General features: G+C 33.5%; 1 protein-coding gene across 11 annotated transcripts in view; it reads right to left on the reverse strand.

The window, feature by feature from the left end:
• Positions 1-13,954, reverse strand: part of LOC140446660 (uncharacterized) — a 710,626-nt gene that overhangs the window by 79,531 nt on the left and 617,141 nt on the right. For 4 of the 11 annotated variants that reach the window (XM_072539286.1, XM_072539281.1, XM_072539276.1 and 1 more), the window contains 3 exons: positions 10,676-10,711; positions 4,619-4,690; positions 1,180-1,233 (listed from right to left, as the gene is read on the reverse strand). In XM_072539286.1, the coding sequence (XP_072395387.1) occupies positions 1,180-1,233; positions 4,619-4,690; positions 10,676-10,711 (162 nt within the window). Of the gene's footprint in view, positions 1-1,179; positions 1,234-2,163; positions 2,233-4,510; positions 4,523-4,618; positions 4,691-10,675; positions 10,712-13,954 lie in introns of all 11 variants that reach the window. The other 7 variants (XM_072539297.1, XM_072539283.1, XM_072539264.1 and 4 more) reach the window with 3 other exon arrangements.

Raw genomic sequence — 13,954 nt, forward strand, 5'->3', positions numbered from 1 at the left:
AAACTGGGTTTCTCAAAATTCATCATAATATATCTTTTCAACCATAAACGGAAAAGAAAGGGAAAAATCTAGTACTGGCAAATCAAGTTTTTCACGTGAAAGAGCATATATTTAAAAACAGTAAGAGTAAAAGTTATGATACAAAAGCTAAAGTCATCAGGCACTCTGCAGTTAGCTTGAAGCCTTATAAAATATCATTTAAGGTAAATTGTTTAAATTTTTCCTATTTCAATTGCAAAAAAATGAAGTTATGTGATATTTACTTTTCCATATTAATAGCACGGATCCATCTTTTTATTTTCTATAATTTATATGTAATCTTTGGGAACATATAAAAACTACACTTACTATTTTTGCTATTATTAGCACAATTAAATACGCAATATGTATTTGCACACATTTTTGATAAAATTTATGCGTAAAAATTTAGGTCCAATTTTGTCATATTTCGCCGCTACGCACGCTGGCATCGTTTCAAAGTACCCCTACCATGGTCACGCACGGAGCGAATAGAATTATTTTCAAACTTTGCTTTACGAGTTACGTCTTTTTCCACATTTGTGATTATTTAACTTTTACGTGATTCAGCGTATTTTTCTTGTAAAGTTCTTACATCTTATTTGTTTTGCTTCTATTATTTTTGTCTTCTGTGTTATTTTGTTTTGGTTCAAATGCTGCGAATTATTTATGCAAGTCATCTAAGGACGCATATAAATACATCGAGTATTTTGTGTAAAAACTACATAAATTTTCTGTATAATATCGGCAACACTGTGTTTGTTTTGTAGCTAGTGAAGTAAACGTGTAAACATGTGCGATTGGGTGCAATGAAAAGTCGATTAGGACATTTTCCCGATTGGTTAGTTAAACGTAAACAAAATGCATTTTTAAAGGTGTGTGATTAAATTATTTTTGTTGTTTGTTTGCAATTACCATATAATTTAAAAGTCTCCGAGCACTTTTTGCTCATTTCTAAAAGAACTGTAGCATTAAAATATATTCCTAAATATTTACGCCTAAAGTTTTTTTACTTAACTAATGGTTTGTACCCATTTTCAGCATAAGAAAAGGTAATTGACAACAAACATTTTATTATCAAATAATGTAACATACTATTTACATTTATCATGCAACATTAAAGAAAATAAAAAAGGTAAAATAAAAAAAAATGAAACTCACTTTCAGGGTTATCAATACTTCGCCAGAAATATTGTGACCCCTTTCTTGCAATCCCTAAAAACAAATATAAAGTGCACTAACTAATAAACAAAATATAAATATCAAAAAGAGTAAAAATCATTAAAAAATAATATAAAATGCGTCCATAGTGTTTATAACAAACATTAGTGCAAATCTAAGTCTCAAATACTTTTATTTGATTTAGAGTTGGATCAAATAGGTTATCTTATTCATTGATCGTATTATTTGCTTAAACCGTATTCATTTTACAAATTCCCAATTGTCAATAGAACCACGTGAAAGCCAAAAGGGTGGTACTGATGTGTATCATAGGATTTTTAAAAATATTTACTTTTGAAACTGTTAGTGTAAGAATTTCTTGAAATTTAATCATTATATCACATTTAAACTAAACTCTAAAAAATAACACGAATAGTAAATAATTTAACAATAACTATAACATAAATATAACACAATATATTAACTTAAAAATCAACACGATACAATTTGAATTTAAAATGTTGGCAAGTTTGGATCTGTATCATGAGAATCTGTCCGGCTTAAGGTAATAAATTATATTTAATAGCCTCTTGACGAATGAGACTGCGAATATCAACACGTGGTCATGTTTATAGATAGGAATTTGGTAAATGAATGTACTTTAGAATGTAAGAGTAAGTATAAAATTAAGAACTTAATCACTAAAAAGAACAGTTTATTTGATCTTTATTAACTGCTTTTTAAGATAGCATCTGAATAAATTCCAAAGTTACTATAGATATACGCACTATCATTTGTTAGTCATACTGTGTATCATCTATCCCATTACAATAAAACAACCAAGCCAAAATGTAATAATCTACCTAGAATGAAACCAAACATCTATGCAAACCTGCTAAACATAAAAATACTCTAAATATAATAATAAATAATATTCCACTACAAATTATATCGAGAAAAGACCGAAAATTGAAAAAGTCAAACCTTGACAGCGACGATTTCGGCGTACCCCAGGGTTCCTCCCCGTAGCGTCGTTACTGATCGTTTTAGTGTCTGAAAACCACGTTGACAAGCTTAAATGATATTCATGGTTCATGTATCGATGTATGATCAAGATCAACTATCTACACCAAAAACTACCGTGCAGCAAATACAAGTGGTGAAGTCTATTGGGTATTCACGAAATGAAATTGATGAGATGGGAAATGAGATGAAAAAATGTTACAGGTTACGATATCAATGTACCAAGCTAAATTAAAATGATGGAAATCGACAGTATCACTGTTGCAGATATTTATCTAATGATTGCAATTCTATTGAAATGCTAGTTTTTCTATATGTAATATTATTTTATAATTTTCTTCAAGTGCCATATCAGAATTATCCGATGTTGGCGATCACCATTGTAAAGGCTTCTCGATCTTTTGCCACAGGAAAAAACCTGTTTTCTTCCTACACCCCTTCGGCCTTCTATTTTGCCATTAAGGATCAGTTGTAGTATTATATATCGATTTTCCCTTATTATGTCCTTGATAAGACAATTTTTGGTGTTTAACAATCGTTAGCAATCCTCTATCTTTATGGAACCTCCTTAGTACTTCCTGATAAGTTTTTCTTACTATCCAAGGTATCTCCAGAATCCGTCTATGAATCCACATTTCCAATGCTTCAATTTTGTATATGGTTGTTACTTTTAGTACCCACATTTCTGCTCCTTACCAAAGTACAAATTTTTAATAACACGAATATCTTTGTCACCTATTCCTATAATTTTTAGCATATGCATTAATTTTACATGCTGTACTTTATGGAATGCCTTTTTCACGAAGTCCACAAAGCGTGCAAATACATGTTTTCTTTAGTTTTTACATTATAAGTTAATTGTACTGTTGTAGACTTTTCTAGACCCAACAAAATTTATATTTAATTATTCTTGTCAGAGAGTGAATAAATATCTTGGATGATGTAAAATCGGCATGTAGTTCGACTTCTACTTTTTACCTGACATATTTTTTTTTCTTATTCGCTAACCTGATAGAGGTGTCGTGTTATCATGAGTTATCATAAGTTGGTCTTGCCGATGTTCCTTCATCTTTCTTGATCTTTCGTCAATCTTGCACATTTTGATGGTGAAAAGCCAATGATTAGGTCGATGTGATCGGTGTACTTTGTAGGGGATCTGCCTCTGACTCTTTTACCTTTCATGTCACTTTGTACTGTGAACTTCTTAATGCCATTTCTTCGAAAAAGTGTCCAAAATAGGCTATTATTTGTTCTGTTATATGTGTCCGTAACCTTGATTTTCAGTTGTTCTAATATGGACAAATTTGTTCTGTGGGCTCTCCAAGGAATTTTCAGCATACGTCTCCTGTAGAACATCTCGAAAGCATCTATTCTCTTTTTTTCGATTTCTTTGAGGGTCCAACATTTTGATGCATGTAGGAACATTAGGAAGACTAGTCTAATTTTAGTTCCTTCACTGATTTTATGACTTCTCCAGAGTTTAGTCAGCTTAGCCATTGCATTTTTGCTATTGATATTCTTCGTCTTCTTTCTTCAGTGTATCCACCTGTGTTAGTCATCAGGGATCCTAGGTGTACTAGGTGGTCAACAAGCTTGAGGTTGGTTGTTGTTTGCTATATACATTACCATGATTCATATCTTTTTTCTGTTTATGTTGAGACCTGCCTCTTTACTGATGCGTTTTATTATCTCTAGTAATTGACATAATTCCACTATCGAGTTGTCGAGAATGGTTGTGTCATCTGCGTATCGTAAATTAAAGATTTTTCTTTCGCTTATAGTGACACCGTCATTCTATCTATCAGTAGCCTTCCGAATAATCCATTTCCCAAATATGTTAAATAGGATTAGACCCAGTGTGCAGCCTTGGCTTCCCCCCATTAGTGAAGCCGCAACTTTCAATCAGTTCTTAATTGTGTTTAACTTGGCTAAAGTTGTTATATAGATTGATTTTGGTAAGTTAAATCACATGATGTAGAACACCAATTTCGGTAAGAATCTGCCAGAACTTCTTCCAACTCACCACACCAAAGGCCTTGCCATAATCAATGACACACATATATGTTGTGTGTATACCTTCATATATATCACGTGTTATGTCATGTATTACTTCAATATTTTTGGTGCAATATAGCCATATTTAGAAAATATCATATTTATCAGACTCTTGAAAATCGGTGTAACTTTCCTTATCACCTCAAATCTTTCAAAATAGATCACAACCAACTGCAAACCATATTTATGTATGTACACAATCGCAACAGAAAAACAAATAAAGACCTATCTACTCAGGAAGCTCGATACTCACCCTGACAGGCAGCTAGAAAGGAATAAACAAAAGATTTTTTGATAACAAAGCCACTTTTTCTAATCATTTCTGTACATTTTTTGTATTTAGATAATGATAAGTGCATACCTTGACTGCTTGTAGCACATCGATACCTGCGCTGCCCGTTTGGCCCTTTTGACCTTTTTCACCAGGCCTGCCCTGAAAAAAAACGATAATGTTATATATCACAATACACACATCAAAATAATCTAGGGAACACATATATTAATTGCTTTAAATCAATGTTAGCTGCAAATACAAAAATAAATTTATGTTTTTAGTCTTTTTTAGTAAAAGCATACACTCCCTTCTCAGACAGAATATCACTCCTTCAGCTGAAAGCATATCCACTCGATCTAAATATCATACAAGTATACGCTCCAACAGCAGACAAAGATGACGAGATTGTGGAAGAATTTTACCAACAACTGGAGACCCTGATGAGAATGACCAAGAAAAACGAAGTGACATTAATAATGGGCGACTTCAATGCAAATGTCCGCAGAGGTAAGGTGTCAAACGTTATGGGCGGTCACGGATTAGGAACTAGAAACGAGAGAGGGGAACGTCTCATACGCTTCTGTCAGGAACAAAAACTATTGATAACTAATACTTTTTTTAAACTGCCCCCACGCAGACTTTACACCTGGAAGTCGCCAGCAGACTCGAAAGAAACAAATGTAAGAAACCAGATCGACTTCATTGCCATACCAGAAAGATTCAGAAACTCAATCACATCAGTGCAAACCTATCCCGGGGCTGACGCTCAATCGGATCACAACCCAGTGGTGGGTAAACTGGGAATCAAACTAAAACGTATAGAAGGGAAGCCTAACAAAACCAAGATAAACATTAGGAAATTAAAGGATCCCAACATTAAACAACAAGTACAGGAATCCTTAAGAAGAAACATTGGAAACTTGAGTGAACCCGCACAAGACGCAGTTGCTAAATGGGAAGAAATAAAAAGAGCTGTTGAAATAACAAATAGGACACTTCTGTTACAGGAGCGCGTAAAGAAGAAAGAATGGATGACGGATGAAATCCTTGATATGATGGAAGAAAGAAGACAACACAAATGCAAAAATCAAGTGAAGTATCAAGAAACAAGTCACAATATAAAAACAAAGATAAAGGAAGCGAAGGAACGCTGGCTGAAGGAGAAATGCGATGAAATCGAAGAGTGCGACAGAAGATATGACTACCACAACATGCACAAAAAGATCAAAGAATTAACAACTAAAAAGAAAACCAATAATCCCCACCCGACACTAATAGACGCAGACGGTAACCTTATATCAGATGACTTGAAGCTCATTGACACATGGAAACATTACGTAGAACGACTTTTTAACGATAAACGCAGAGCGACAGTGGACCAAGATGACGACATGACTGGACCCGAAATACTAAGGTCTGAAGTGGAAAAAGCCATTTCATCGCTAAAAAACGACAAAACACCAGGTCCCGACAACATACAGAGCGAGATCATAAAACTCCTTTGCGAAACGGATGACCACTTCCTCGATTTTCTGACAGGCCTTTTTAACACCTTTTACGACAAAGGGGAGATTCCGGAGGAATGGCTTCGATCGACCTTTGTAGCCATACCTAAAACACCAAGTGCAAAACACTGTGATCAACACCGCTTAATAAGCTTGATAAATCACATTACCAAAGTTTTCACCAAAATCATACACAATAGAATATTATAACAAATGCGAAGCAAATATATCACAGTTCGGATTCCGAAGCGCATTGGGCACAAGAGAGGCGATCTTCAGTCTGCAAGTTTTAATTCAAAGATGCAGAGACATGCACAAGGAGGTCCACTTGTGCTTCATCGACTTCTCTAAGCCGTTTGACAAGGTCAAACATGATAAACTCATCGAAATGCTCAGGAAGATGCATATTGATGGCAAGGATCTGCGCATAATAACCAGTCTCTATTGGAACCAAAGTGCTGAGATAAAGATGGGTAACTTACACAGTGGGAAGATAGATATTAAAAAGGGTGTACGACAGGGATGCGTCCTCTCGCCGCTCCTGTTCAATATATACTCTGAACAAATCTTCAGAGAAGCACTGGGAAAAGTTTCGAAGGGTATCAAAGTAAACGGAGAGGTAATCAATAATATTAGATATGCTGACGACACAGTTATTATAGCAAATGACTGCAACGAGCTTCAAAGACTCATGCAAAGCATACACACAGCAAGTCAAGAATATGGTTTAGAACTCAATACAACCAAAACTAAATGCATGCTCATCAGCAGAACACAACAACCTCCGATGCAATTGACATTAAACAACAGAAAAATAGAACAAGTGGAGACATACACATACCTTGGAACCACAGTCAACACAAAATGGGACCAGTCAACAGAAATAAGATCACGAATTGAAAAAGCGCGAAACGCGTTCAACAATATGAAAAAGTGGTTCACAAGCAAAATCTCAATGGAACTAAAATTAAGACTGGTCAAGTGTTATGTCTTCCCGGTCTTGTTCTATGGAGCAGAGGCATGGACCACAACGGAAGCCACCCTGAAGAAACTAGAATCCTTTGAGCTGTGGATATATCGCCATATTCTTCGGATATCCTGGACAGACCACATCACTAACGTAGAAGTAATGCAGAGAATAGGCAAAAGCAAAGAAATAATCTTCACCGTAAAGAAACGGAAGCTTGAGTACTTCGGACATGTCATGAGGCATACTAAGTACCGGCTGCTACAGTTAATAGTCTAAGGAAGAATCGACAGTAGGAGCGGACCGGGAAGAAGACGACACTCATGGATGCATAACCTGCGACAATGGTTCGGACTAACATCGACCGAACTGTTCACAGGTGCCGTAAACAAAGTCAAAATAGCCTTATTAATAGCCAACGTCCGAAACGGATAGGGAAGAAGAAGAAGTATTTTTTGTTATTTGGTCGATTATTGTACCAACTTGGGCGGCAATGCTGATAAGAATGGCTATAAAAAATTTAACAAAACTTCAATATGCGTTTTTTGTCTACAAGATATAAAGTAATATTTCTTTATTGGTACTTGATTTTTGATATCTATGTGGATTTTTATTTAGTTTTGCGATTGCCAGTAATGGAAAGACATCATTTAAATCGCGAGATACAGTGGCGTGCTATCTGGATGCTTCAAGCTGGCAGAAATCAAAGAGACGTTGCTGAGGTCCTCCACACGAACAAAAGTGTCATTAATCGTTTGTGGTTAAGGTGTTAAGAAACTGGTGATATTTCTGAACGTCATACAGACCGTACAAGGATAACCAACCAGATTGATGACCGTTTTATTAGGTTGCAGGCTTTGTGAGATATCACTGACTGCATCACAATTACAAATGAGACTGCAAGAAACCCATCAGGTGTTTGTAAGTGGCCAAACCATTAGGAATAGTCTGCATGAAATAGGGTTAAATGCTCAAAGACCTGTGAGAGTGCCTGTGTTATCCAAAGGAAATCGCGCTCTTCGACTTCAGTGGGCACAAGATCACGAAAATTGGATTAGACGTGAGTGGGCCTCTACTTTGTTCACAGTTGAGTCCCGATTTGGATTTGCACCAGATACAAGACGGACAAGAATTTGAAGATAATCTGGCAATGCTAAACGGTTGGCCACCGTACAGGAGGTTCATAGATAGCAAAGCGGCAGTATAATGGTATGGTGTGGCATTACTCTTGGTGGGAGAATCAATCTCGTTTTTCTGGAACTTTTTAAAATGCAACAGACTACCGCGATATTATTCTCGAACCTATTTTTCTATCCTTTGCACAACAAGCTGAACAACAATTTCAATTAATGGACGACAATACGCGTCCATATACTCCAGGGTCGTGCGAAAATTCCTCGAAGATAATGAAATTGAGGTTTTACCTTGGCCTACATAATCACTAGATTTAAACCCAATATGTGGGACATATTGGGCAGATACATTTTACAACAAAATATTGCGTTTTAAAAAAGTCCTTTGTTCGCAGTACCAGTAATGCATTGTTTAGTAATCAGTGCAGTAGTTGTTTGAGGGCTCGGGAGACTGAAACCGCGAAAGAACTGAAAAAGACATCGCAGAGGATGACAAAAGCTCGGCGCAATGATAACCGACGCGGTTCAACCCGGAAGGCTGTTGAATCTAATATTAATTCATGAAATAGTATTAATCTTAGCTCTAGTTTTAATATAAATTTACATTTACACATATATATATATATATTGTTATGATGTGTTTTTTGTTTGAATGATGAGCAATGAGTAATTTTAATAATATATAGGGTTTTTATCGCGGTTCTCAAAGAATTAGTTTGTAAGTACTTTTTTTAAATTATCTTTATTATAACTATTATGAAACACACATATATATCTAACCTAGCCAATGTAAATTTAAAATAAACTATCTTTAAATTGATATTCTTATAAAACTAATTAAATTCTATAGACAATCTAAAATTTAAACAAACTATCTTCAAAATTGAAATTGTTATGACACTAACTAAATTATATTAACAAAATTTTGTACCTTTCTTTCACTGAATGCCTAAATGAACTGTTTTCCACTATATAGATTCTAATCACCACTGAATGTCTTCGTACTTCAGTTATCCTTGTTTTTTTGTGAAATTACTTTTTCCAATTATCAGCTTCTACCAATTTAAGATATAGTTTTCTTCACCAGCATTTATACACCACCAGCAAACACCATTTATATTTATTCTTCTTTTCAATATACCAATATCCAATTATTATAAGTTGATTTATACTAATCTCCAATCATAATATAATTTTAATTCCTTCCAATGTCCATCCAATATTCTTCTAATATACTTTTATAATCTTCAATAATTATTTGTGTATAATTATAAATGTGCATTAAATATATGCATAATTTTTAATCTTCATTTAACTCACTATATTAAACAATTGGACTATCTCCAACTAACTTTCATATTTCTTATTAAACTGCTTAACTGACTTACTAAAACTGTGAACAATTGACTTCACTAACTAATCTACTAACTTTCATAATAAACTGCTTGACTTCTGACTAAAAACTTCCATCTTGAATCCAAATCACGGGTATTTATATCCTTTTGGATATTCCAGAACCATCTGGTAAGAGATCATGTTCCATTCGTTCTATTAACTTCTATATAGATGTTCTCGAAAAAAAAAATCTGTTCTATCCACCGACATAATCATTATTCCAGAATGTTCGACCGTAAACAATGGTCACACTCTGCACTCTGGAGAATTCGTTAATGTTCCATTGATAATTTTGTTGACATTTAGGCTTTTCAGATCAGAATAAACATTCAAATTAGTAACTAACACTCTAATTTAATAAAATACACATTTCAAACAATATATTATTATAACCCCACTTATATTCGTATTATGATTAATTTCTATCTGTCAATTACTTACTGTATAGTTGGTTGCCTAGTCACATGGCTCACTTAAACATATCTACCACATTATAATTACTAAAATACAACTTTTTACAATTATTATATGCTAATTTCTTAAAATGCCCTCACATAAATAATTTTTATTAAATTCTCTAGTATATAACTTATTTAAAACAACCAAATATCTAATATTATGTAGTATATAACTTATAAATTATTTTCTATAAACCCTAATCGTATCAATATATATATATATATATATATATATATATATATATATATATATATATATATATATATATATATATATATATATATATATGTATGTATATATATTTATATATTTAGAAAGATTTACGAGGTTAGTACAATTAAACCTAAAGCTAAAATTAATACTATTACAATAATTAATAATGAACTCAACAAGCTTCCGCGTTGAATCGCGTAGATTATTACTGCGCCGAGCTTTCGACATCCTCTCTGATGTCTTCTTCAGGGCTTCCGAGGTCTCAATCATCTGAGCCCCCAGACACTACTATACTGATTACTAATCAATGCACTACTGTAGTAGCGCATTTATTAAAAAAGATATGATAAGTTACAATCAAAAATATTATATCCTGAGATACATAGACGTATAGATTGGAAGACCAATTTATCAAATTCGAATAACTTAAGTTATAAAATACTTAAAAAATTTAATTATCAATAATACTTACTGGTTCTCCTTTGGGACCATCAAGTCCTATAGGTCCCTGAAACATAAAATACAATTTTAATGTCGTTCTTTCTTTGTTAGTTTCTGAGTTGTAAAAGGGAAATTGTCACGTGACTAGCTATAAAACAAGTTACCAGGAGGTAAACAAGAAGAATTTGTTGCTGTAAATGATTTGTTTGTATAAAAATAAACATAACTTTTCCTGTCCCACTTATTCCGATTTCTCATCATCATCATCACACAGCCTGTAGCATTCATTACTGAACATACACCAGGTGTCTCCAAACTTCCGATCATGGGGCCTTGTTTATTCAGTTTTGTTACAATCCTCGAACGCTACTCCATTAGGCGTTTAGTCCACCTTCATTCAGCACCATTCATTCCATCTTATTCCATGTATTATATTTTTTCTACAGCATCTGTAGTTCCTGTTCTATAATTATATTTATAACACTACATCTTAGCTGTAATCCCAACATTGATCGTTCCATGTCTCGCTGAGATTGTTAAGTAAGTTTATGCACCATAAGTCATTAACATCTTAGCGCAGATGTGATGTGGTTCATCATTGAGCTTCAGCGGCTCGGACAGTTTGACTAATGGTCTCCACTTGTCGCGTTCATCCGTTACATGTACTGACTGAGTACACTGTTTGTTAAGAAGCCTGTTGTATGCTTTGAGAAGTAAATGATGATGCTTGTTGTTATAACAACTGTTTTTCCATAAGCGTTTTCATGATTAGTAAGCGATAGTATGTACCATAATCCAATCTAAAACATCCAAGCTCTTTAGGGTGATAGCAGGATAGTTTGGAAGTTAATCGTCTTGTTAGTGTCTTTGTCAATAATTTGTACTGGGGTTCTGTTGTTTTTCATTTTTTTTAAATACTGTTTAAAATTTCTGACGATGTAATTTCCAGCATATTTTCGGAGCCCTGATTGCAAGCTTTTGGAATATTGGTTATGTCTGTGTTAGCGACATTTTTCTCTATAAAGAGCTGAAGAAATCTCATACTATCTGAAGTCTTTTTATTTATCTGATATTACTGTATCTATTGGGACGCAAAGTTTATGAACATTTCCTTTATTCTTGCTATATTTCCTATTTCGTATTTTCTATATTGTATTTTTCTATGTCTCTCATATTCTTCGGCTTATTCCTATATTTTCTGCTGGCGTTATCTACGATTCTTCTTCAGTTTTCAATAAGTTGGTTTGGATGTTCACTTATTTTATCAGATATTTTATTTTGTTTACTCTCTTACTTCCTTTTTTACAGGGTCATTCAGAGCTCTTCCCATTCGGTTATATATTTCCTCCAGGCCTAGTTTCTCTATCTTTTGAAGGCTGTTCTCCACATATTCTGTGTATTTAGAAGGGTTTTCTGTGGGTGCCCACTCCTTGTTTCCTAGTTTCTTCCTTGTTATTCTAGTTCTTTCTTTGTTTTTTTTTGTTTTCTTCTCACAGACCGATGGTCACTACTTACTAAAAACACATTTAATACGCTCACGCCTTTAACTATTTTCTTCGATTAGATTTTATTTCCGTTTGAATACCGTTTGAAATTGTTCAGGTCCACTTTCAGGTAGGTTTTCTAACGAAGGTATTTATTATGTAAAGTTTATATTCCAGTGCGAATTACAGCAATCGTGCACCAACTTTGTTCCTTGTACCTGTTTTGTGGCGATCAATGGCCAATTCTTCTTCGTCTTCTTTTCCTCCTTTTTTCACTTGAGTTTGAGTTGAGTTTACCAATTATTATTGCAATACCAGTGGCATTAGATTTTATATGCTAAAGTTCCTGTTGGAGTTCTATAATTTTTTTTCGGACAACCTAGTCCAGATTACCAAAACTCGAAAATATTTGTAACCCGTGGATGTTTTTATTTTTAAGGTTTTAAATATATCAACATCATAGTTTAGTTTTCTCATCATGTGAGCCAGTTTTTTCTGATCTTTGTCTGTTACTCCCTGGATATAATCAAAAAATAGTGAAACGATTGCATCATTTTTTTACTATTATTGATGAAATCTTATATGATTTGATTTACTTGATTAGTGGATTTGGCAGCTTTATCAGAAACAGTTTATATATGTTAAAGAAATATTGTCGATTTATTAATATTTTTTCGTTCTCGATAATGGTGAAGTGAATACCAAATATGGCCTTTCCATCAAATTCTGCACATTAACAAAACATTTACATATTTTATCAAAAAACCTCATTTCATCACTATTTCCTGATTTGGTTGTTTCGTAGTGACTAATAACTTGTTTCATACCAATTACAGCGTCGGAAAATGAACGACGTCAGTGAAAATAGTCCGGAAATGCGACAATTTCCTTTCCACATACATGATTGAATCCAGGTGTTAATGGTACAGGTCTATTGGGTTATTAAAGCAAAATTAGTGTTAAAAAAAACAGAGGCGAGGATGCTAACGGTGGCTAATATCAGTCGGTTAAGGGTCGAACATCTACAGGAGTATATATAGGGTGTTATAAGTATCTAAGTGAGTTTCTACTAGATTAGTTTTTACCCCAAAGCTTTTTCTTTGTGTCACTTTTACATGTCCTTTGAAAAAAAAAATAAATGAAAAAATAAAGTATCTTATGTATATTACTGTAAAGATTTGATTTTTCTAATAAAAAATTATATTCATTAGTTTTTATTATAGATTTTCGATTACTTGTTGAGATAGTGAAATTTATCATAAACATGAAAAGCATCATTTTTAAGTATTAAAAATACTTCAGTTGCCGATGATCAGTTTATCAAATTTAGAATCTCGGTTTGCATTAAATGATACATAATTATGTTATATTGTCATTTATTGTATTTTATTGTAATTGTATTTCTTATTGTGAAATAAGATGCAGAAGTAGAAACAAAGAGTGTGAATTCTTCTTGTTGTGCAACTTCTTATGGAGTGCCTATTGACTTCATTTCTGTTTTACCTTCCGTTATAAAATAGTCAATTTTTTTAAATACAATTTCTTTGGGCACCTGTTCCATTTATCGCGGTTCTTAAATAATGGTAGTTTGCTACATTTTCAATTTAAAAGCCATTTATATTAACATGTGTAAGTTATAATGTAGTCTTACTAAAGATCATATATATTATCATTTGCTGAAATTATTTACTGCAAATCATATGCGCTTCTTGCATATCGTTCTGTGTGGGAGACACAAAGAAGAAAAACTTAACATATATTTGTATAAAACATATTCCTGCAACACATCAAAAATATACACCCCAAAATACAGTTTACCATGGAAC

This window comes from Diabrotica undecimpunctata, chromosome 1, assembly GCF_040954645.1.
Source record: "Diabrotica undecimpunctata isolate CICGRU chromosome 1, icDiaUnde3, whole genome shotgun sequence".
NCBI lineage: Eukaryota > Metazoa > Arthropoda > Insecta > Coleoptera > Chrysomelidae > Diabrotica > Diabrotica undecimpunctata.